This window comes from Pelobates fuscus, chromosome 3 (genome assembly GCF_036172605.1).
Source record: "Pelobates fuscus isolate aPelFus1 chromosome 3, aPelFus1.pri, whole genome shotgun sequence".
Lineage (NCBI taxonomy): Eukaryota > Metazoa > Chordata > Amphibia > Anura > Pelobatidae > Pelobates > Pelobates fuscus.
The window spans coordinates 352,291,589-352,318,315 of NC_086319.1; the positions used below are offsets into that span (position 1 = coordinate 352,291,589).

General features: G+C 37.6%; 2 protein-coding genes across 2 annotated transcripts in view; both read left to right on the top strand.

Moving 5' to 3' along the window:
- Nucleotides 1–2,511, top strand: part of CHKB (choline kinase beta) — a 35,042-nt gene extending 32,531 nt beyond the window's left edge. Inside the window, exons 9-11 of the mRNA XM_063449177.1 lie at nucleotides 1,097–1,194; nucleotides 1,519–1,600; nucleotides 2,085–2,511. Coding sequence (XP_063305247.1) covers nucleotides 1,097–1,194; nucleotides 1,519–1,600; nucleotides 2,085–2,141 — 237 coding nt within the window. The 3' untranslated portion in view covers nucleotides 2,142–2,511. The remainder of the gene's footprint in view (nucleotides 1–1,096; nucleotides 1,195–1,518; nucleotides 1,601–2,084) is intronic.
- Nucleotides 2,512–5,209: 2,698 nt separating this feature from the next.
- Nucleotides 5,210–26,727, top strand: part of CPT1B (carnitine palmitoyltransferase 1B) — a 44,394-nt gene continuing 22,876 nt past the window's right edge. Inside the window, exons 1-9 of the mRNA XM_063449173.1 lie at nucleotides 5,210–5,316; nucleotides 12,055–12,203; nucleotides 15,098–15,237; nucleotides 18,760–18,931; nucleotides 19,391–19,492; nucleotides 20,664–20,801; nucleotides 22,039–22,116; nucleotides 23,300–23,407; nucleotides 24,340–24,424. Of these exons, the coding sequence (XP_063305243.1) occupies nucleotides 12,063–12,203; nucleotides 15,098–15,237; nucleotides 18,760–18,931; nucleotides 19,391–19,492; nucleotides 20,664–20,801; nucleotides 22,039–22,116; nucleotides 23,300–23,407; nucleotides 24,340–24,424 (964 nt within the window). The 5' untranslated portion in view covers nucleotides 5,210–5,316; nucleotides 12,055–12,062. The remainder of the gene's footprint in view (nucleotides 5,317–12,054; nucleotides 12,204–15,097; nucleotides 15,238–18,759; nucleotides 18,932–19,390; nucleotides 19,493–20,663; nucleotides 20,802–22,038; nucleotides 22,117–23,299; nucleotides 23,408–24,339; nucleotides 24,425–26,727) is intronic.

Consider the following 26,727-nt stretch of genomic DNA (forward strand, 5'->3'; position numbering starts at 1 on the left):
TGTGGTGGTAGACAAGAAAAGTCTGTAGTGGTGGTGGATGTGGTAATACCCAGTGACCATAGAATCAAGAAAGATAAGATTGAAATGATCTGGAAAATGAAGGCAGTAGTTTTCCAAGTTGTCATAGGAGCACTTGGGGCTGTAACCTACAGGTTGGGAGAGCGGCTTCAGTAGATTTCAGGTGAGACATCTGAGATCGCTGTCTAGGAACAGAAAATATGCAGAACCATTAGACCCTATAAATAAACTTTTGAAATGATATATTTTTTTCAAATATATCCTTTATAAAATGTGTGTAAATGTTTTTTTCTTTTTTTTTTTTTTTCAAATACTAAATCACTTTAAAAGGTTTATCCAAAAACTATGAAATCATTTGAAAAGCTCATCAAAAAGTGCAAAGATGGAAAACTGTAATTCCATCCTTGTACGTATTGGAATCCTTGACACATGAGAAATTACCAAACCGAGAACAAAAAATATATAGGTTTTTATTTATTTATTTTTTGCTCCTGTGCTACTTGTGTGTAAATTATTTTAAACAGAATCTGAACAAATGTTTTAGACATTTTTCACCATTTTGTAATATTATATTCATAATGTTATATTGTATATACATATAGCATATCAAGACCTATGTGACCTTTTAAAACCCCATGCATAACCTGTAGAACAAATGCATAACCCCACTCCCTCTAGCATGTAAGCACATTGAGCAAGGCCCTTAAACCCTCTCTTCCGGTGCGTCCATTTGTCTGGTTACAATTACGTGTCTGTTAGTCCACCCAATGTACAGCGCTACGGAATTTGCTGGCACTATATAAATAATAACAAAAGTACCAATCACTAATCCACGGAAACTGGAAAAACCTTGGTCACTGTGGGATTAATCAGTTAGGTCTGCTGTCTTTCTGATAAGCACTAGGATACTTTATTGTTGTGTCCAGAAAATATAATGATAGTTTTGGGTATTCCCTGTCCTTACTTGGTCTTTGCTCCCATAATATTCTTAGCAGAGACAACTAAAACATTTTAACATCTCTATAGGTAGAACATGTACACCTCAATCTTCTTGACCTATATTCCTCTGTCTCATTAGCTTCATTTTTTCCGTTCATATCTTGCTGAGAGCTGTCCGGACCTTAGTGAGGAGGAATGTCTTGTTCAGATAGAAGCAATGGTTCTAGAGGTTAACAGGTAAGGAGAAAGCTAATGAATTCTTTTTTCCGGATCTTGTAATGTTACATATTCTATTTAACTCCATTTACTAGATATTGCATTATGTCCACAGTGTGTGTTTGTGTACACAAGGCATTGAAACGATGGATTGTTAAAACAGAGGAAAAAACGATTCCTTTCTGGGAACATGTAAATCCTATATTGGTTAATCAGCAAGGAAATGTTTGGGATATCCGAATCAATCTATTTAATCTGATTAAATACAATAACACACTAGTTTACATTTTATCGACATCCTTACCAGCTAATTTTGTCTCACAGGTATATTATTATTGTCTTTAGGTTTGCTTTGGCCTCGCATTTCTTTTGGGGTCTGTGGTCTATATTGCAGGCAAAAATGTCCACTATTGAATTTGGATATCTGGTGAGTATTAAGCATAACTAGTGTCTGAAATCCACCTTTACTGTCTAAAGCAGAGTTCCGCCTATTATGCTTTACAGCTGACAATTCAACAAGTCCTTATGTGAATTTGTCTAACATACATGCAACAGTCCATTGCAGAAATAATGGGGACATCTGCATTACTGAAATATTTTTAATTCTAAAAAGCAACATCATTTTTTGTGCAGTGCTTTTTTTTTTTTTTTTTTTTTTTATCACTTATTGTAAAGCGCTACGGAATCTGTTGGAAATAATAATAATAATAATAATAATCATAATAATCCTTGAATGTGTATGTTTGCAGACCAGGATGATAGTAATTTAACATGGAATTTATACATGGAACTCGATGCATTAAAGTATACTAAAATAAGGCAGGGCATTGCTTGTAGAAGACGTGCCTGCTACTTTACTGGGGGGGGATTTTGTCGAAGATAATTTAACCTTGCATTTCCTTGTTTTGCAGGAATATGCCATCTCTCGGTTTGAAGCATATTTTCAACAAAAACGTCTCTGGTCATGATTTTTAAATAAATATGCAACTGAACGGTTATTTAATTTTACAAAAATCCTTCTTATTCCTGAACGGTTATTATTTAATTTTCCAAAATTCCTCCTTATTGTCACTGTTTTCTGGCTTCTGAGACTCTTCCCTTTGCAGCAGTTCAGCTGAAGTCACTCGAATGTGTTCGTTTAAAGAAATCACCTGGACACTCTTGTTTCAAAGATACAGTTCCTGAACCTGCAGTACTGCTACCTATACCAAGGTCATCTTACTACGAATTTGCAATGCTGCTAAGTGTCAGACCAAAATAATGCAGATATTTGTGTCAATTGTGCATGTTTAATTTAACCGTTTTTTATTTTAAATTAATAAAAACCTTTTTAAAGTACTTTCAATTTGTGAATTACTTTTTTCTGACTACCATGCAATGCAGATTAAAGCAGCCCTATTTTTGTAATGCGAAGACGTGTCTTGTGGTTTTCTTATTCCAAAAATGTATCTGTATTGAATCTCATCTGCCACTTGCCTCTCCAGTCCCCAATTTCTCCAGATCCCTCTGTAGATGACACAAATCAATCGACTCCTCTGATTTAAATGTTTTAAATGCCCTTTTATTCTTTGACTGACCCTTATACTAAGCCACATTGGATTTAATTTGCTTCTTTTAGATTTGTTTCCCAATGGTATGTATTGTGAAATGTATTTTTGTAGAATTTGTTTAAATACGTTCAATTTATCCTTTTTATGTGCTTTTGTCAGTGAATATTTCCTGCCATTCAGTTAGTTGTAAAGATGCCCTTGTCCTATTGAATTCAGCTCTTTTTTTTTTTTTTTTTTTTTTTTTTTTAATTAAGTGATTTTGTACAGCCTATATCATTTTTTTTTTTTTTTTTTTTTTTAGATAGTCTTAAATTATGCCATATTGTGGTCACTATTTCCAAACTGCTCCCTAACTTATATTTTTGAAAATAAGTCAATGTGACGGAGCCTCTTGTGAGTATTTCCACCAAGCTTGCTTCCTAGCTGCAATGGGGAAAACCTGGACTGCTCTTGTATTGGTCGCCACAGCTTGAATCGGGTCCTTCTGGAACTTTAGCACCCTGGATTAGGATACTGTGATATAGCTCTGATGCGTATAGTTGTATAGCAGTCTCACTCAAACACTAGCTAAGACTTGGTGAAGGGTGAAGTAGGACTAACTTTATTGAATGAACCACAGGTTTATATACGCAGGCTCCCAGCATGGGGTCTCCATTGAAAGCACAGTAAAACCTGCTCAGGCACCTCTGTGTCTGGGAGGGGATTGCAACATACCTTGCGTAATTCAAGTAACTTCCAGACACACATGCGCTAATACAATTCTCTCTGGAACACTACAAAAACCTTAAAAACATTTAGGAAACAGTGATGCGCCTCTACATATGTGGCATCCCCAGATAGCTTGTCCCCGAGCACCCAATGTGCCCAAAAAAGAGGTCAAATTGGAGGAGGCTGGCCCGATTTGGATGGAAGAAAGTTTTAGCGGGCCACGGCTATTCTCCGATCTGGCTCATAGTTCCAAGGCGCTGGGTTGTGGCTCCTCACACCAAAAAATGGATCTTCACTGGTTGCAATAGACCTATTCCATTCATCTTGAAGGACTTGCTTTTCTAATGGAAGCAAGATCAATAGGACACTTGGAATATTCTGATCAATCTGTTTTTCATGATTCTTGCTTAGTATATGTTAAATTACAGTTAAAGAGTTGATGAATGGATCACCAAGTATAAAATTTCGGTTCTTATCTAAAATGGTTAAGAACCACAGCCTTAGCATAGGCTTTTATTTGTACTGAGCGATTCTATTCTTAGTGGTGCAGTAAACGTGCATTTTTTGTCTTGCATTACTTTCCATTCTTTCAATTGATTCACAATGCATCTTTTCAGACATTTCAAAACCCACACTGCCATACTTTCCAACATTTGAAATGAATGAAGAGGGACACTTTAAGTTTAAGGGTGTGAATGAAGCAGTAGCCATGAGCTTGGGCTGTTCATTTTATGTGACATTAATAACAATTTATGCAACTAAAATGTTAACAATGTATCTTATTTACACTTATTAATCTATAAACACATTTATTGTAGTTTAAAGACACACTACTGTGAGTATTGTTGTTGTGAAGCTCTGTTCTAGACTCGGACACATCAACAATATGGAGCTCTTAAAGAGGCAGATCAGGATAGAAAAGAGGAACAGAGGGACTTGGACCCAAAATAAGAGACTGTCCCTCCTAAATAAGGACACTTGGGACTGGAGGGAAGTATAATGTAGTAAATAAGAACAGGAAGTAAAGTAGTTGTAGAAATATTCTGCTTGTGAAATCATACAAGCTGTCAGCACATGACCTTATTAAAATTGGATGTCTATGCATATTGACACCCATCCACTATTTGTTAATGCTTTGTGGCATATTTCATACAAAAAATACTTTATTTACGTCGGCACATGGCCTTATTATGTGTTTTAAACACTGCAATGTTGGGATATTAGTCAGCAGTTGTTCACTGTTTGGTAGAAATGCTTTCTCCGGCAGCAATGCATGTGAATACATAAGAGAGGTATTAAAAAAAAAAAGTAAAATGGCAAACCGCTGAAACATCACAATGTTTAATAACATATGTCTGTACGTTTACATCTATGACCTTCCTGTGGAGCTGCTTAAAGAAGAAACATTTTGAAAGTGTGTTGACTTTTCTTTTTCTTTTGAAATGTTTTTTTTTTTCTTTCTAACTTCTAAAAACTTTTTCCAGTATCGAAAGCTGTTAGACTTCTCGTCACCAACGAATTCTATTTTGAAGTAAGTTGTTGGCATTTCATTTAAGAATTTCTTAAGACCATATAAATCCTGTGATAATTTCATAAACATGCAGGTGTTTTTATTTAATTATTTATTTGTTTATTTGTTTTTTTAACTTTGTTTCTGTCCCTTCTCAGTGTAATGCTCCACTGCTTGTGCTATGTGTCAATGTACAACATCTCATTTCTGTGTGTAGTGTCTCAGGTTACATTGGTATTTGGCTCCAGCACAGGACATCAGACACACTAACACATACACACAGCTGAAGGACACAGAGGACAGAAAGGAGCAACTGCGTAATAGAGGGTGTATACATGTGTAGGCTGTAGATCTAAGAAGGGGAAGAAGTAGCAGGTGAGCTGCTGGTGTATCTGTTCCATTTTCTGTGTACACATTTGTATGTCTGTGTAACATTGTATATTGCAGGCAACCGGGCAGTTTTTGTTGTGCATAAAACTGTGGCTTTCTAGTTTCCCTGTTTTATATCTATTTATATCCATCTGTGTACAGTATCCAAGAGCTGTGTGTTTGGATCTGTCTGCTTAGTACAGCCCGGGTTACTCAGTAAAGTATGTATTTTCAGGGATTCATTGGGGGATTGCAAATTTAGCACCAATACAGCTGAGATTTTGATTTATTTTTTCCACAGTTCTGTTGTGTTGGCCTAGCACTTGAAATTCCCAGGTGAATTCCTGAAAATAAACGGTTTAGTGAATAGTCCAGACTCCAGAGTGTGTTGTAACTTACTGTGTTTTTGTCTATTTTTATGTGAATTTGTATCGAATCTCACATTTTACTGTATTTGTGTAACATATTTTGTTCACCTAAGAATCCATTAGAGCTGTTGCTTACTTCTCATTGTCTGTGTTATTAACTGGGTGTATTTGTAAACAGGACCCCCATCTCCTCTACATTTGTCATCATTTACCTGTATGTGTTTTTACCATTTGTACTTGGCCGTAGAATATGTTGATCCTTTAAAATTCTGTTTGTATTAAATAACTAGCAGGTAAATTATTGGAGACACTGTATCGGATGAATCCACAAGGTTAAATAAAACACACCATGCAATAATGTCTGAGATGTATTGCTCAGTTTTATGGATATATTAAAATAGTATTGTGTAGCTTACATCTATGTCCCAAAGCTGAGATATAAAACTCATTAAAACATTCCATTTTCCCTTCGCACCAGGAGACAAACAAAATTCTTATTGTTTTGTTAATGCTGGTATGAACATTGTTTCGTGATGTCTGTAGGACCAGATTTATGTTTTGTGCAATGTAAAAAAAACATTGTTTCAGTTTCTAGAAAGTGTATGTACAATATTAAACTGTGATACCCAGAATTCATCAATGTGTGGTACAGCTGCACACTTCCCTACATTCCAGAGTTCTGTGGGACAGTCCCAATTTCAGGGTCCAAACATACTGTCCCAAGTTTGTTCCATAGTTTGCCTTTGGTGGGCTGGCCTGCTTGATTGGCAGGTTAACTTGCCAATTCTCCTGGCAGATCCAATGCCATCTCTACGCTGATGACACTCAGATATATCTCTCCTCCCCGGACCTCTCCCATGCCATCCTGCAATGTCACTGCTTGCCTTTCTTCCATCTCAGATTGGATGTCCTCCCGCTTTTTGAAACTCAATCTCTCTAAATTTAAACTCCTTGTCTTTCCTCCTCCTAATACTGATCCCCCTCTTTCGCTCTACTTTCAAGTGAGTGATACCCATATCAGTCCATTCTTATTACCAAATCCTGTATATTCCACATTCAAAACATAGCCTGCACCCGCCCCTGTCTTACACAAGATGCTTCTAAGGAACTTGTCCATGCTCTAGTAATCTCTTGCATGGATTATTGTAACTCTCTCCTAATAGGTCTTCCCACAAATCGTATTGCCCCGCTACAGTCTGTAATGAATGCTGCAACTAGACTGATTTTCCTCTCCTGTCCCTCCTCTCACACCTCTCCTCTGTCAGTCCTTACATTGGCTTCCTGTATCCTATCGGAGTAAATTCAAGGTACTAAACCACACCTATAAAGCACTGACCAATTCTAGCCCCTCCAATATTTCTTCACTGATCCGCAGGTATGCCCCTTCTCGGTCTCTCTGCTCTGCCCGTGACCTTCTGCTGTCCGTTGCACGCACCCGTACGGCCAACTCAATCTTGCAGGACTTCTCGCAGGTGGCTCCTTTCCTTTGGAATAGCCTGCCTACGTCCATCAAGCTCTCCAATAGTCTTCAATAATTTAAAAAGTGCCTCAAATCTCATCTCTTTAGGAAAGCTTATGGCTTCCCAGAGTAACCTCTACCTCACATATCTGTCCCTTGCTCTCTCCTAAAGGGCAACTCTCTATTCTCTCCTCCTCTCCTCCAGCATGGCTCAAACAGGGCCCAATTGGACACACACACACACACACTCAAAGTTCAGCCACTACACAAACAACACCCAGCCAGCACCCAGGCAAACTCTGCCTCCCCCATACAGCACTCAGTCTCCTACACAGACATACAACACTCAGCCACATACATAAACACAACATACACAGAAACAGAGCCCAGGGACATAGGAGTGATCTTCAATCTGGCTTTGTGTCTAGGGCTTTAGGCAAACTTAGTCCGATTCTGCATAGATGTGTTTATATATAAACACAAGATCTAATATAACTTTTATTATTTATTATTTTCATAGTTGTTAGTATGTGTTTATTATACTTTTTTGTATTCATATATAATGTTCTTTGCCTGATGCATTGGTCTTAAAATGTCTGCTGTTGTCTGTATATTTCACCTTCAGTGATTATATTATTGCTACAAGTTAGTTTACAGTACAGTTCATTGCTGTTTTGTGTTATATTTCATCAACAAATACAGTATGGCTAAAACAAAAACAAAGCAAAATTTGAACTTTCTTAACCTTGTAAATGTAGCTGATTTATGAAAAAACGTTGCCAACCATATGTATTTACAGTAAGGGGGGAAAGTATTTGATCTCCTGCTGATTTTGAACGTTTGTCCACTGACAAATGATCCAGCTATAATTTTAATGGTAGGCGTAGTTTAACAGTGAGAGACAGAATAACAAAACAAAACAAAAAAATCCAGAAAAACGCATGTCAAAAAAGTTATAAATTGATTTGCATGTCAATGAGTGAAATAAGTATTTGATCCCCTATCAATCAGCAAGATTTCTGGCTCCCATGTGTCTTTTATACAGGTAACAAGCTGAGATTAGGAGCAGAAGGGGGTTCTCCTAATCTCAGCTCGTTACCTGTATAAAAGACACCTGTCCACAGAAGTAATCAATCAGATTCCAAACTGTCCACCATGGCCAAGACCAAACAGCTGTCCAAGGATGTCAGGGACAAGATTATAGACCTACACAAAGCTGGAATGGGCTACAAGACCATCGCCAAGCAGCTTGGTGAGAAGGTGACAACAGTTGGTGCGTTTGTTCGCAAATGGAAGAAACACAAAATAACTGTCAGTCTCCCTCGGTCTGGTGCTCCATGCAAGATCTCACCTCGTGGAGTTTCAATGATCATGACAAGGGTGAGGAATCAGCCCAGAACTACACGGGAGGATCTTGTTAATGATCTCAAGGCAGCTGGGACCATAGTCACCAAGAAAACAATTGGTAACACTCCGTGAAGGACTGAAATCCTGCAGCACCTGCAAGGTCCCCCTGCTCAAGAAAGGACATGTATAAGCCCGTCTGTTTTCCAATGAACATCTGAATGTTTCAGAGGAGTACTGGGTGAAAGAGCTCTTTGGCATCAACTCAACTCGCCGTGTTTGGAGGAGGAGGAATGCTGCCTATGACCCCAAGAACACCATCCCCACCGTCAAACATATGGAGGTGGAAACATTATGCTTTGGGGGTGTTTTTCTGCTAAGGGGACATGACAACTGCACCGCATCAAAGGGACGATGGACGGGGCCATGTACTATCAAATCTTGGGTGGGAACCTCCTTCCCTCAGCCAGGGCATTGGAAATGGGTTGTGGATGGGTATTCCAGCATGACAATGACCCAAAACACACAGCCAAGGCAACAAAGGAGTGGCTCAAGAAGAAGCAAATTAAGGTCCTGGAGTGGCCTAGCCAGTCTCCAGACCTGAATCCCATAGAAAAACTGTGGGGGGAGCTGAAGGTTTGAGTTGCCAAACGTCAGCCTCAAAACCTTAATGACTTCAAGAGGATCTGCAGAAGTGGGACAAAATCCCTCCTGAGATGTGTGCAAACCTGGTGGCCATCTGACCTCTGTGATTGCCAACAAGGGTTTTGCCACCAAGTACTAATTCAAAGGGGTCAAATACTTATTTCACTCATTGACATGCAAATCAATTTATAACTTTTTTAACATGTGTTTTTCTGGATTTTTTTTGTTATTCTGCCTCTTGCTGTTAAAGTACACCAACCATTAAAATTATAGACTGATCATTCCTTTGTCAGTGGGCAAACGTTCAAAATCAGCAGGGGATCGAATCCTTTTTTCCCTCACTGTACATATATAAAAAAAAATATACACATCTTTTATTGTTGCATGTTTGTTGCCAAGTACAGTAAGCGATACTATCACCATCTGGGGCCTTTGCATAATTTTAAATATACCTGTACAGCAATATCGCTGCTATGAGTCCGGTGGCTGAGGGGGTCAGGTACAGGTTAGTTTAACTTACCTGAACCTGTTCCGTGCGGGCACTGCTATCTTCTTCTGGCCTTTCCTCTTCTGCAGCCGACATCACTGCTGTACTTTTGCACATGTGTGAGAATACAGCATTGAGGTCTATGAAAGGTCCTGCAAAACTGCGATCCTCAATAGACCAAGCCAATTTCCTGCGATAGAGCGTCCAGTGTCTAAAACTGTCACACGTAGGGAAAAAACTGAGACAAAGTAGTCCCTACTTTTTCTCAGTATACCTTTTGACTGGGTTAGTATTTAAGTGAGATTTTATCCTTGGGACAGTACCGCTTTAAACGGACTAACCATTATTGTTGGAGTCTGTGGTGTTAGGTGCTGTACCTCCAGGCTCCAGTTTTTGTCAAACTATTTTCAGGCTGTGAGACGTCCTCATTTTTGATCAAAGTTAAATGTCTGTGATGACTTTATTCATTGAAATTCTTCTTTATATAATTGCTTTAAACTAGTCATTGCATGAACATGCTCAGACTATACGAGCAGCTGTATAGATTGTGAGAAATTGAAACTTCGAAGCTTTCATATTTTTGGTAGATTAGTGGAAAAAATTAGTGGAGACTGCACCTATAACCTACTTTCATTTTGATTATTTTATTTCTACATATTTATTTAATGCTTACTCTTGTACTAATATATATTGTACATATATGTATTGTGTATTGTAAAAATATAATTCCATTAAGGGGCTCTGGTTTGAGATAGCATTAATGTCCCCCAGGTTTGGTTGTTGGGGTTAATCTAGAATTAGGGTTAGGACTAGGCTTAGTGTTAAGGAGATATAGGGGTTAATGACCTTAACACTAAGCCTAGAGTTAGAATGAACATGTGTAGGTAATAATGCTGATTAATAATATTATGAAGTATAAGAGTTAATGCTTAGTGATTAGGTAGTGCATGCGTTAAGGAGAGGTATTTACAATAAAAGCAGTACTGGGATATATATGTCCACAGGCTGCCCAAGATATCAGTGGGAGTTTTGGTCCGAGGTACAAACGTTGTCATCGCCTGACGTTTATATGGAGTGTAACTCGCACTAATCTCAGACAGACCTGGACATGTTACGTTAGTTTTGCCCGAGATTCAGTGCTCCGAACTGCATGGAGGTGATTGGTGCATTATTCCCTGCTCATTACACTGTAACATCATAGTGCAGTCTTGGTATGAATGTAACAGATCATATACGTACCGTATTTATGCCTTTGTCTTGCTTCCTGCACGTAAACATTTAGCACTTTTATTAGAAATAGGGGGAAGGAGAGTTTATAAATATAGAGTTATTATGAACGAAAATCTAAATGTGGAACCATCACCATGGAAACCAATATACACTCCTGCTGATTGCTCAGTGTTTACATATATGTACAATATAAAGAAAAACGTTACGTGCGCACTTTCCCAGATCCCTACATGCACATTTAAATAACTGGAGCTTTTTTTTAGTATTACTCCAATGGCCATGAAAGTGTGCGCTCACCTGCCATGTCAAGGTAAAATCTATTAGCGAAGTCTTACAATAACAAATCACCTTGCTGCCTTCAGCTAAAAGAAAAAATCTATAAAGTGACTGAGAGGGGCAATCTGCTAAACCCGTACACACTTCACGCTCCATGAATATCTATCTAACATTTTTCTTTACATTATTAACTATTAAATCTTTTAAATGTTCTTTTTCTGCTATTACGATCTTGAATTTAAACTATTCCTCCTTCAATTTCCATCTTGGATTCAGCTCCCCGCCTCCCGTCTCTAGCTCGCCTTTCACACACTTGGGCATCATCCAAGTTTTTACTTGAAAATAGACCCAGCAGTCAGGAGGAAGGGGGAGGAGGTTGAAAGGAAATTAATAAGTATGTTGGGACACAGTTTGATGTCATAATTGAGGCAGGTTAGAAAGGAATAGCAATAGTAAATAACAAATGTATTGTTGTAACCATATGTCATATTCCTTGTAAGAATACATTTTAACACCTGCTTTTTTTCTCTCTAAAGTGGGAATTTGTCAGAAATTCAAAGTAAATTCAGATTTTAAGGCCAGAATAGTCAAACTGAAAATATTGCTGGTTTGGAGAATTTTTCAAATTCGACTATTTTGGCCTAAACTTTTAAATTCCCGGTGAACTCTTGATAATTCACACTTTTGTGAATAACCTTGTTTAGTTTTCCAGTTCGTTAAATACTGGAATTAATGTTGAAAAATCATAGGGTCCATCATTTTCGGTGCGAGGAAGGTCAATAATAAAATGCAACATAGTGGCTCCCATGTGGATTCTATCCTATCTTTACGGATCCATGGGGTAAAACCGACAACTTAGCTGTCTTCCTGCTATACCTATGGTTGCTGATATAGCCAAAGTGAATGTCCTAACTCTATCAAACCCTGTGTTACAGGTCCCAACATGGCAGAGGCTCACCAAGCGGTAGCCTTTCAGTTCACTGTTACTCCCGATGGAATTGATCTTCAATTGGGTCGCGATGCTCTGCGACATCTGTACCTCACTGGACTGGTAGAAATAAGAAAACGTCTAATCAGACTCAAGGTGATTCAAAAGAGACCGTGCCATTTTATATTTACATTTTATTAAAGTAGAAGCTGAGGCACTCTTATTAATTTGCAATATTGTAAAAATCAATTAAATTAATTATCTGATTAGAGAAAATAACAAGAATTGTAATCAACATACTTTTACAGGTGCTACTTCTCTTGTTTTCATTATGGTATACTGTTTACATTTTTTTTTTTTTTTAAATAAATACATTTCCTAAATAAAATATTAAATAAAATCTATTAAATTTCACTTCTTTATCCTGTAACTGGATGTGTCCATCTTATCTCCCTGTCATCATTGTTATAGGCTCTGTCCTTTACACCTGCAGTCACCATAGAGAAAGCATATAGCGAAAAGGAAATTGTATACCAATGAAATGTGGTGCAATGTACTAAAAGTGGGGCGATCACCATCAAAACCAGAGGAACCATCAAGCTAATTCCACTTTATCAAACATAAGCTCCGCTTTTTCTATTTATCTTCTTCAATCCCGTGTTTACCTTGATTTTGCCATCTAAATATAGAACACAATGGAGTATCTCGTAAAAAAGGTTTACATAGGTTATAGGCGATTGTTGAAGTTTTATTCATGGTGTGAATTCCAGAGATGAAATACTGTTCCCCTTTAAGTTGTACTCTATATTTTGACATACTGCACATTAATAGGATGAGCACAAACCATGGGCTTTACATCCCTTGCATTTCTTATTTACCTATAAAAATACTTATATTTAATTGTTATTAAGAGGGGCTTGTCGTGGCTGCTGGAAATTTATAGGACATTGTTTTTCTGATTATATTATTATCACATTTTATGTGAGTGCAGTTATTTTCGCAATCTGTATTTAATAACGCCTTCTATTGCTCTTTATGGATGAACAGTAATTTCCCATGATAACCGTGGAAAAGTAAGCCATCTGTAACTGGCACAAATCCCAGGGGCATGCTTGGAGGAGGTTTTATTGAGTAGCAGAACATCATGTCACAGACTAGAGGAGAGTGAGGTGACCGAGCATTTATGCAGGCTCCACCGAGATATCTGCAATGCTTGTATTCTATTGGCGGAACACGATGTTCTCTCTGAGTATGATGGAATGTAGAAGCAGATAGACCTTTCATAAATCACATCTATACTGGTGAAATGGGTGGTGGTGACATAACTATATGAGTTTTACTCTGCTTATGAATTGTTCACCTATACTAATTTGTGTATACTTACACTACAATAGGCAGGGTACATTCACTGGACTATATAACATCTGTTGAATCAACACACCACACTTTAGATAATAGATTTAGACATGACGAGAGTGGAGATTTCACCTATGGCTGAGGAAAGTGTACCTTACAATAAGAACAATAGACATATGGAAGTATCTGCAGAAACCTTTTATATTTATCAGACTCTGTCCATATTTTAATCAAAGTCTGTAAGTTTTGTTTAAAAAAACAAAACAAAAAAAAAAAACAGCATCAATAACAGAATATTCAAGGATATACTAGTTAATATCTGGGTAACACGTTTTTGATCCAGGGAAGAATCTGGAAATCAATAAGGGTATTTTCCCTCAATTTGTAGCAAAATTGGAAATCAGTTTTAATATGTTTGCCTTCTTTTGGAACAACAGCAGTAGTACAGATTTGTGATGAACTTAACGGGCTTGAGTTTTGTATTCAGCCTCTGAAATGGTAATATTCAATCATTTCCAGTGCCAGTGTGAAGAATCAGAATACTGAGTACCAAGGCTTTTTGTTTAAGCATAGATATCATTCATGGATACATTTTAAAAGGTCATAATTTTCTTCAGGAGTAAGAGTTGTATTCTGCCCAGATGTGGACTGGTTATCAAATGATGGATGCCCATGCTAATGCCTAGATATTAAGTTTACATTATGGTTGGCACGCTGAGCAAGCATGATCATATTTGTCAGCTACGCCTAGTGAGCGCCATAGGCTTTCTAGTAGATACTAGCTGCACATCTGCAGTGTAGTATAACGAAAACCTCTATATTCTTAACATACATTCATAGCACACTCAGGCATGGGGACACACAAAGAGTGCACCAGCTGTGCCCAGGGATACCCTAATGTAGGGATGGGTTGTCCACACTGTCCCCCATTGAGGTCAATACCGGCACTCGTGTGCCAAATCAAAATAGATCTTTATCGATTATCATTTAACATTGTAGAAGCTCAAACATATTCACTGTTTGCTTAGAGGTTCATTTTATATATTGTAGTTTCAGTAATTTTATAACAAATGTTTAGCTGTGTTTTTATGTATAGAAATGACCAATTTAATTGGGTGTCGTATGTTGGTAAAGGGTTGTTGCCAGAACCTTTATTCTATTTTGTCATTTCCTCCATTAAAATTTTGGGTGGCACGAACTACATTTTTAGTGCCATCATTCTATGATGAGTATTTAATTATCAGTTCAACTCACATTGATATTAGTGGGATACTAGTAGTCAGTGGAATGTAAGACAAGTAGTTTTGTGATTGTTCTAGCCTGTCTGTTGTACATTCCTAAGGTATTTAAACTTATAGAATTCTACAACTGAGGTTAGCTTAATTTCAGATTATATGTAAAGAATATGCTGATTTTTCACACAGCCTTTACTACATGCTAAAAATTGTTTGTTGAATATAAGAAACAGAACTGTATTTGGAAATCATCCTAATTTACTGAAGATCCATAAAAAAAAATTACATTCACAGCCCCTTTCTTATTATCTGTTACAATAAATGGGTTAAGAAATTACTATTTGACATCATATTGTATATGTTTTTGTGACATGTGATGACACTGGGACAAAGTATCTAAAATGATTGAGAGGCATCTACTTCTCCCAAGAACTCTCATTCTTATTTATTTGATCACAGAGTTCCGTGTTAAGTGGTGTGTATCCTGCCAGCCCGTCCACGTGGTTTGCTGTGGTGGCCGTTACTCTTGGGTCCCTATACGGAAAAGTGGATCTGTCTGTTGGACTCATTGCCAAAATCACAAATGTTCTCCCAGGAAAGTGAGTGACCCAATACAAGACAATATAATACATTTATACATGTGCAATATAAGTTGAAGAATAAGCAAAAAGCTATGATCTTGTGTAGAATGTTTATTTAATAATTGATTAATCAAACCTCCCAAAACACAATAAAGTATCAAGCCTTATGGGGAGGGCCTGTGAGAAGAAGAGCAGGAACCCTAAGGCAGAACACAGCACACCCTAGATTACAGTACACTATTTGTGTACACACATTACATGTGTGGAGATGCAGGGACTTTATTAGGAAAATCCAAAGTCTAAGGCAGTATCATAGTCAAGGTTCAAAAGCAGCACAGGTCAGAAAGCCAGAAAAGCAGATTAAGAAGAAGAAGCGGACTAACTGGAGAAGGAATAGAGCAATGAAGCAGAAGAATGCTGAATCTCAGGAACTAGGGCATCCAGATAATTGAACACTTATCCAGGGGTTCTCTGGGATTTTATAGGCAGGCTCAGGCCCATGACACATGTCTGGTCACAATGTAATCTCCTTTTGTCCAGGTGACACAGATGGAACAAGTGGAACATATGGGCATAAATTCTGTGTGACAAAATGGAAACATATTCCAACTTCTCTCTTAGTTATACTTATTTTTGGCAATATTGACTTAAAGGACCACTCTAGGCACCCAGACCACTTCAGCTTAATGAAGTGGTCTGGGTGCCAGGTCCCTCTAGGAGTAACCCTTTTTTAAATAAACATAGCAGTTTCAGTTAAACTGCTATGTTTATAATAGGGTTAATCCAGCCTCCAAATCCTCTAGTGGCTGTCTCACTGACAGCCGCTAGAGGCGCTTGCGTGATTCTCACTGTGAAAATCACAGTGAGAGCACGCAAGCGTCCATAGGAAAGCATTGTAAATGCTTTCCTACGAGACCGGCTGAATGCGCGCGCAGCTCTTGCCGCGCATGCGCATTCAGCCGAAAGGGAGGATCGGAGGCGGAGAGGAGGAGGAGAGCTCCCCGCCCGGCGCTGGAATAAAGGTAAGTTTTAACCCTTTCCTCATCCCAGAGCCTGGCGGGAGAGGGGCCCTGAGGGTGGGGGCACCCTCAGGGCACTATAGTGCCAGGAAAACAAGTGTTTTCCTGGCACTATAGTGGTCCTTTAAATTATTTAATTCACGTAGAATCACCGACAATTCACACTTTAATGAATCACCCTGTAACATATTCAGCTAGCTACCCATGAGTTCCAACCTCAGGATTTCACAAAATGTACCTTGCAGTAGATTTAGTGAAGCCTGAATCCTATCTCAATCGAGGATGACTGACATCAATGCATTGCTAGTTGCTTTCACCTGCTTCAGGTTGGCATGTCACTAAACTTGAGCAACCAGATGGCCTTTCTGAAAAATGATTTGTAACCTTTTAAATTAACAGCAACACAATTAACGTTCAGAGAGTATGCAATACCAGGTCTTCCACTTTTACCATTTTCCAGAGCTGGATTTAATATTTGCTCATTGCATTATATATCCTCTGATCTGTTGTCATGTTGAAGACTCAGCGAATTGGCAGCAGATAGTATAGATAGTGGGCATGTGATTCAGTCTCTGCTATGAGCTTGAGTTCTGATCATTGTGAACAGAAGACTTAAAAAAAAAAAAAAAAAAAAAAAACATCCGGGCACTGTAACAATGTTACCTGAATCATGTTATCATCACATCAGGAGGTACCTGGTTCCGGATTATTTTCAGTGGATAAACCACTCCTGTATGGTTTAACTCCAAAGTCCATTTAGCAAAAAAAGACAAATTTGAATGGGGAGCTACTGATTGACTTAGAGTGTCAGCTGATACTCTCAGCCAATCAGTGGTTCGGTTGTCCAAGGCAGTTTGAGACTTCCAGTGCGAAGAATCAGAGAGACATGGAAAGACTGGAAAAGAGCTAAATGGTGCTAGAGATTAAACCATTCATGAAGACTTTGTGGTTGTTATGGTGCCTGGAGTGTTTCTTTGAAAGTCTCAACAAGAAACATTTTACCAGTTCATCTGTTTTTTTTGTCTTCTTATTTAAAGAACTATGTCTGCGTGTGCTCAGAATGCACTCAACCTCCTACAGCTCTGTGCTGGACCTGACCTTTTATGGTTCTGGATCTATCTGCATAAAATAACATGTGTTATATGTCCAGCTGGATAGAATGGATTTAACTCGTTAAAGAAATACTGTATTGATTATATGTATATCTAAACAATCCTTTATTAGTTTGAACCAGAGTATGAAACATTTTTATTGTAAAATATGAAAGTTAACCCCTTAAGGACACATGACATGTGTGACATGTCATAATTCCCTTTTATTCCAGAAGTTTGGTCATTAAGGGGTTAAACAAACCTGCTGTTATGCAGTGATGTATATAACATCACCGATTTGTGTGTACATGTTCACTCACTTATATAGAACTTAGTGCGCAATGCTTAGTAAGTGGACATTGCAGTAAATACAGTATAGTTAAGGGAATACTTCCTAACGCTATAGTGTTCCTGTCCCTATTGCTAGTCTGGAAACCGCCCTTTCACCCCGTTTGCATTAAAATGTAATAAAACAGGATTTACTTACCTCTTTCCATTGCCAATCCTCCCCTGCCGCTGCTTACCTCTTGACTTCCCGCGAGGCCATGCCTCCTCCTTTATGATCCAATCCACATGCGCATTAAACTTCCACTGAATAAATGCTTTACAATGGGGCTTCTATGTCACGTGACCAAATATTACTCAGTCCATGCAGTGGAAGCACCTGTCATACAAAGAGTGGAGTGCACTGAGTGGAAGGAATAAACCACTTCAGATACTTTTAACCACTCCAATACCCTTATATACTACACCATATTCTGTTGTTTTAGTTCTTTTTAGTTATTTTCCATACTCATTTGTTAAACCGTTTTTAGCGTTCCACTGGGTTTATCTGAAGTGGCTTATTCATTCCACTCAGTGCACTCCACTCTTTGTATGACGGTGTGTTAAGTAAGAGTGACTTACAGTGTGTTGTAGCTGCTAACCCTAATTTTATTTCAATATTATCTATAAACGCCTTATACTGCACAGTGCACTTTGTTTTTTGTTGAAGCCACTAGGTGTCAACTTAATCCTGCAGTGTTAAGAAAACATGGACTCTGCACCCACGCCACTTCATTGAGATGAAGTGGTCTGGTTGACTATAGTATTGATTTAAGTTACAACGGAGCACTTCTTTCATGTAATACATTTGGCCCTGAAATATAGAGGTCAAGCTGATAAAACGTAAACAAGTGGGTTATATTACAGTAAACAATCATAAATTAAATGACCATGGGTTGCCTTCCTTGGGACCCATATATAAAGTACCAAATGATTGTTACCCAATTCTGCCATTTGGTCATGCTGATATTCTATTCCAGATTGTCATCACATTTGTTACTCACTTTGTCAGTCTTAGCAGTGATATTACATATATCTCCTACATATCTGGTTTGGTTCTCCCATCTCACTATCCGTGCTGTTTTATTCTTATATTTCGTATACAGATCTGCACTATCACCCGTGTCCCGCACTGTCCTTAGTGCTGTTCTCTTCTCATCGGGAGTTTGGATCTCTGGTATTCTTTTCTATCGTCAAACTCTGCGCATTCTTCTTTCATATCATGGGTGGATGTTTGAGCCACGAGGGAAAACGAGTATAAAAACGAAAGCATGGGCAGTAAGTTTTATTTTATCTTTAAATATATGTCCTTTATTTTTTTTTATGCTTTGTTTTTCTTGGTCACACTTTCATTTCTCGATCTACCATCATGCAGACAGATATATAAGGCTGCACACTTTCTTTTCTCTTTCTATTTTGTTTGTATATTTTTATATATGTATATTCTTATGCATTATCTACAACACACTCAAACATGGTATTCAATTCTATAATGCATTTATGTATAATATTCTGTTTGTCTATATCCTTTTCTTTTGATTATAAAACAACCCATAACTGCTTGTACATTTGGACACGTTAAACATTTCTGTTTCATTCAATACTATAATGGTTCGCTCAGTTTAATAATTCGTTCCCTTTTACTTAATTATCCTTTTAATTATCTCAATTACAACTGTATCCCTGACAATGAAACGTTTGGTTAAACTAGTTTCTGTACGTTTCTATCTACTCCAGGGTTGCATGAAGATCATGTCCAAGAGGCAGCCAATGCTCTACAGTTTCCAAATGTCTCTTCCAAAGCTTCCAGTGCCACCCCTTGAGGACACGATAGAGAGGGTAAGAGGTGCATGTAGATCACCGAGTTACAAGTCTGATCACAGTGAGAATATTGATTTAATATATATATACAGTTAATAGTCTGATGTTTGTGCACCAATGACAAAGGCAGGATTTGAACATTTGTGGGGAAGAACCTGCATCCCAGCAGGTTTTCTATCCACAGCAAGTTTTTCTGCCTCATTTAGATATTTTTATTTGATTTAATTTTTTGCTATATTCATTGGAATTGATAAACAATATTTACATAGTTACCACTACAGCCTGCTTTATTGGTTATGATGTGAGGAGTACCTTGGCCCTGTTTCCTGGTAATAGGGCAGACCATTTTGCAATGGTTTGCTTGCTTACCTGGTTCCTTCCTGCTCTAATGAGGTGCACCCTCATGGCATCTCCATTCATTGGCTGAAAGTGTCATATGACTGCTCTCAACCTATGAATGCAATTCTGTATATAGAAGTATTCACAGAATTTATATTAGTCATGACACCCCTATGACACTGGTGACGGGTGGAGTTACATCTAAGGCAGCAGAGGAGCTAAACTTCGTATTTGCAGCATTTCAAAGCGAAAAGCTGCTCATACAGATTCCATGACTACTTCGAACCACTGAAGTGATTATGGTGCTTGGAGAAACCCCTTTAAGCACAAATAAATAAAGGATGAAATGTAAATGGCGAAAGAAATGGATTGCAACATGTCATAAAAAATATTTTACGCTTTATCCTTTAACCTTATATGATTATGTATAGGAATATTTTCACTCCGGTTGTTAATTTTTCCCAAACAACATCAGTGTAAAATGTGTCATTGGGAAGAAGGGGTTAAAAACATTAGATTCCAGTACGTGAATAATTTTACATGTATAAAACAGAATAAGAGAAAAAGATTAGTGTCATGTAAAAAAGAAAATAGATTCACAAAAAAAAGGGTACAGAAAAGTGATAAAATAATGAGGAAGGCAAATGATACAAGGAAACAATGGAGCAACAATGGTTAGGTGAGTATAGGAAATTAAGGATTGTTGGAGTTGGTTGATTTAATGTGACAATAAGAGGAGGTAATTTTGATTTTGACATTTCCTTTGTGTTATTTTATTCCATACCTCATTAATTCGTCTCCCATCTCAATGTTCTATTTTTCTCTTGCGGTTTCTTTGTTTCATTTGCAGTACCTACAGTCTGTACAGCCTTTGCTTGACGAGGAAAAGTTCAATCGAATGAAGGTATTGGCTGAGGAATTCAAGAGTGATCTGGGACGCAAATTACAGAAATATCTACACCTCAAGTCCTGGTGGTCATCAAATTATGTTGGTATTTCTGGGTGTGCAGTAATTACTAGTAGTAATATGTATATTGTTTTATAATTTGGTGAGCCTTGAGATTATCTGTTCCATTTTATAAGAGATAATAATGTAACTAAAATTACATGAAACGCACAAGACAGCTTATGTTTATCTAATACATTATTGAATATAAGGATATATACATCTTTATACAGAGCTTGTGAATTTAAAATGTAAGTTTAGGCATATTTAGGACTGCACTAAAAGTGAAGATAATTTTTAATGAAAATATTCCTGCAGATTTCGCTGCTTTCGATGGTAACAACTCCAGTTTTAGCCTATTTCCTCACTTTTTTTTTTTTTTGTTAACCTCACTCTGTTCTCAAACTGGAAGAAGTTGTATCTTTCACACATCCTGGAGGGCAAAACACGGTATTACATCATTAGACCCATGTAACCATCACCACCAAGTCAATATCAAGGACTACTCGTCAAATTAGATAGACTGGGATAGGCGGATGTGGCCAAATTATCCTTATTAAGTTACTAAAGAATATAATGAGAATAACTTCTAGCATCTCCCATGTTATCTTCCTCAATGCCCTATCTCAGTGTTTCCCAACCCAGTCCTCAAGGCACACCTACCAGTCCAGGATTTAAGGATTACCCAGTTTTGTCTAAGGTGTTTTTAGAAAAAAAATGAAAAAACACCTAAGACAAAACTGGGTAATCCTTAAATCCTGGACTGGTAGGTGTGCCTTGAGGACTGGGTTGGTAAACACTGCCCTATCTAATCTCTTTTTCTGGTCTGCTCTAAGAATAATAAAGCCATCTTTTGCTCAATGACAGGAAAGGGCTTTCAGGATTTGTTATAATCTGTGCAAACAAGAAAAGACCTAGAGAAGATCATCACCTCATTTAATGCTTCTTATAAAAATGTCAGAAACCGTGAACTAATACTGCATTCTACAACTAACGCTGTACATACATCCTGTATCTTTAGCACTGTGAGCAGTCAGACAATCTGTCCAATATTTCACCATTTGGTTTATATTAGGCATATAATGTGCTTACTGCGGTATACTCTAATTAGTCTAATACGGCATTATACCAGTTTCACATTGTACTTAAAATGTTTGGAATAGTGTGTATCCAAGAATAGAGAATTAGGAGTCTGCTTTGAATACAGCTCTGAAAAGTCAACACGTCACAATACAATGCTATCAAAATAGCATCTTTTCACGATGTTTCCTAACCACAGGTTAGTGACTGGTGGGAGGAATATATCTACCTTCGAAGTCGGAGCCCGATTATGGTAAACAGCAACTACTATGCAATGGTAAGAAGCTGCACTACACTCATACTGTCACTCTGTAATCCCAGACCTGCCCCTACTATGTTTTGTGCCATTTGTAACACGCTGTCTCACAATATTGTTCTGTGACTGCACCACATTTACCATTTATTTCTTATCTGCCGTCACATTCTATATAGACATTCATAGTTATTCACCAGTGTATGCATTTTTGGAGATTCAAAATGAATGTAAAATGCATTTAAACATTTAGGCCACAATAGCTGACTTAGAAAAATGCTCGTAGTCAGCCAAGTTTCCAGTTTTGCCAAGAAGGCCTAACATTTTGAGTTCACTTTGAATTAACTTTAATGGTGTTGAAAGATCCTCTCATTAACCTGTTTACAGTCTGCTGGTAAACTGTGTTGATCTCATGCAAACATTGTGACCACTGACGGCTGCATACTTTAATGCAAATATGAATGTAGTCATTGGTATTGCGTGAGATCCTTAAAAAACTTTTAGTGGGTGTTGAGGTATACAAGCTCAGTGATGTATACAAGCTCAGTGATGTATACAAGCTCAGTGATGTATACAAGCTCAGTGAAACCCAAAATCTAGATCCCAAGTACTTTACTATTTTATATTCTTCAGTGGTAATGCAGACATTGTGCTACTTTCAGCATTAATGCACGCAGAGAGCTATTTTATGAAGCTGAACTTTTAGCTAATCTTCAATGCAAAAATACCAACTTTCTTTAACGTGTGGTTGAACAATATCAATTACACTGTCTTAAATACTCTACTTGAGAAACGGATTTGGTTAACCAGGTGTCTCCTTCCATTGAATGTCTCACCGCATGTTATGTTCGAAATAGGACCTCCAGAAATGTGGGTGGTCAATTTTGACGTGGGTGATTGTAGGATACATAAAACTGGTAGTCAGTTGTTTGTTTAAACAGAGGTAGGATACAACAGAAGAATGAATGGTGATATTAATTCTTCTGTCCAAGATTGACTTACCTGCTTTCCAAGCTACTGTAGTCTAAGTTTGGATTTGACATGGCTGCCATTAGAGCTTATGATGTGTTGGCTGTCCTGAACATCGTATTCTTGTATTCTGTATATCTTCTTATTTTATTTATTATCCTGGTTAATATACCGACTGAATATTAGTAACTATCTCTGTTTTTCTCTTTTCTTCTGGCATTATCTTTTTGGAGTATAGGATTTCCTAAATATAATCCCAACTTCCAAACAGGCTGCAAGGGCAGGAAATGCTATCCATTCAATGTTGCTCTACCGTCGAAAATTAGAGAGAGGGTTGATACCTCCGGTGAGTACTCATGGAGAACACCTGCATGACTTAGGGTAAACAACTGAGGACACCAAGATTTACAAGTGTGAGTTTTGGTTTCACTTGGGTTGTATGAAAATAAGAGAGCTAGCATAATGTGGTATCTAGTTCTTCACGTTCAGCAAAGAATGCTAAACCTAGTTTGTGGAGAAAACCGTGTATTTTTTAAAAAAAAAATTATGGTACAACATATTTCCCAACTTAATGGTTCAAATGTTACTGAACTTGAAAGGATAAAGTCTAAATTGTGTCTGCTGCATATCACAACAGATACAACTCAAGGCTTCAAGAGAGACTGCAGCTACAGAACTTACTACTGAGCTGTCTTGGTGGTGACCATATTTTATATTTAATGTTTTATTATGTATTTTGTATATATGAGTATCTGAATATTATTTTTTTGAACTGAGCAAAGTAAAGCATGGATAATGAAGAGAAGACAACGCTAATGACCAAATGCAGCTTTTTACCAGCTGGAGAAGTGTACCTGAGCAGCAAGGAATCTAGGACTAGTTCAGTGATCAGATGTTAGACCAGGGATAGGCAACCTTCGGCAAAGCATCATGGGAGGTGTGGTCTAAAACATCTGGAGTGCCGAATGTTGCATATGCCTGTGTTAGACGGTAATCCAGATGTTGGGTGTATAGGGCAAAACTGAACCTTCTCCATTAACACAGAAAGAGCATATATGAAATAGTGTAACATAATGGTACCTTAACAACAAACAAAAGTTAATGTTCTAGAGATAATGACAGATATATCCAAAAACTATGAATAGACATCCTTAGGATGATAAAGAGGTAAAATGTAATTTGACTTATTATATCATTCTAATATTGCACTGAATGTCACCATGAATGACACTTTTGGAATCCTGACGTCTCAGTGATGACAACTTCTCCAACCCCCAGGTCATGGCTCTTGGTATTGTCCCCATGTGCTCCTATCAGATGGAGAGAATGTTTAATACTACGAGAATTCCAGGGTCAGAAACTGGTAAGTCCACATTAATGGAACATACAGTAGATCCTCATATTCTAAACAAACAAATCGATAAAGATCTACATATGAAAGACTGCAACACCAATATTTGTGAATAAATTTGATTAACATTTTAACATAGCAGGAAACACATAGTTATTGACAATAAAAACACAATAAAAATGTGTTGGTGGTGTAGAAAAAGTCAGTAAATGTATGGCATAAAATACAAGGGATATACTAATAACACTAATAACACAACAGATTAAAAAACATATTGCCAATGTTACCTGGATGAGTGCAAGTAGACTTGAAAGAGATATGTGTTTAGCAGAATACATAATAACAATAAGAGAGAACATTTATTACAGTGCAGACTCTCTTTGTGATATTACCAGATATAATACTGTTCTATTCCCCAATGGATCCAATACACCAATTGTGATTATGTTAAATCAATTCCATTGACCTGGATCCTACTTTTGTACATGACCATGAAATATAATGCATCTTTCACTCTAATGTAATCCGTGAAGGGTTTGTAAAAGGAACATATTGCTCCCAGTGTGTTAATGGGTAACTCGTCCCTGGAAAGGATACTAAGACAATAAAAATCACTTATAATTTCGTAAATATTTTTCATGTAATATTCCAGTTTCCATTAAATGTGTATCATATATTGCAAATTACATCACAATCCAGTTCGGCCCTGGAAAATCTATGGCACGCTTTGAGAAGGAAAACAAGACAGAGAAACATTGTGGCTGAAAAATGTCAAATGCTGTTTTTCTATTGTTTTTTTAAGCATCTCTGTCACTGTCTGACCCATTTTTTTTATGTCTTCATAATGATTAAAACAAATTAATTGCAACTTCATTAAAACAGGGGGCTGCCTTAGCCAGCAATGTGAGCTGTGTGAAATTGGCACCCAATATTTTAAAAAGATAAATAAAGATGAGAGATTAGTTTATGCAGTGTTTGTGCTCATCTACGTCACAAAAATGAACGTTAGTACTGCTTTGGTGTCGGAGATATTGCGCATTAAATTTGCTCAAACAATGACCACTTTCTCCCTGTGTCCTTACATTTTAAAAAGAAATGCATTACTCATTTGTGTTGCGTTTGTGCTGATTTCTGCTGAAAAAAAATGAATATTGTGCATTCAATTTTTATCAAACACTGCCCACTTGGTGTCGGAGATATTGCGCATTAAATTTGCTCAAACAATGGCCACTTTCTCCCTGTGTTCTTACATTTTAAAAACAAATACACCATTCATTTGTGCTGACTGGAGCTGCAAAAATGAATGTTTGTGCCACTTTGGTTTCAGAGATATTGCACATTAGATTTGCACTTTCCCCTTCTCCAAAAACAAAGTGGCACAAACGTTAATTTATTGCTGTGCATATCGTCACAAATGCAGCACAAAAGAGTGGTACATTTTTATTCACCTTTAAAAAGAAATAAGAGGTGCAACTTCACACAAGTAGCAATGAGTATTCGTTTTGCAGTTGAATGTAGAGACACACAGTGGACCATGTTGGAATTACATTTATCAGTTATACTTCACAGGGAGATTTCTCTCCTTTTATGGTAACTTTCAAATCTTCGACTGGCAGTTGTTCTGTTGGATGCATGCATTTCATATTAGACTTTACTGTTCTCTGGTAAAATACTTACAACTCCCGGCTTAGTAAATACCTTTGTTCCAGTTCCTTTCCTTTTGTTGCTAAAGTGTGTACAGGAAAATCATCTCCTATCGAATAATGTACAATACTGAGACATTTCCATATTTGAGTGACTTGATAACATATTATAAGGCTTTAATTGTTAATGTTAATTCAATAAAGTCTAGAATGATGATGTTGTTTTCAACCCTGGCCTTTCTGCTTATTTTCCACATAGGAAGTAAAGGGGATAGATAACCTACTTGCTTAATGACTTTAAATTAAAGAAACAGTAGGTTTTTAAGAAGGTAGTCAACTTATAAAACCCCAGCTGATGATGAGCTACAGTGCTATTCCTATGATGATCAGACATAAATGATGACCCTGATTTCTTGGGTGAGGGGGGACCTGGGCAAATTCCCTCCCCACCTCCAAGAATTAACCCCCCACAGCACAGAGGAGAAACCAAAAACGCTGGTTCTTCCTGCAGCCTGAGAAAGGATGCGGGGGGCACTATGTCCAGGTCCCCCCTTATTGCACTAGCAACTGGGCGGCAATATCCCCCTACTCCCGGCATGCGCAAGTATTTAACCTCCCTTTTATTAATATGTGGGTCAACGTGACCCCATAGAGGTTTTAAGGCAGGGGGTG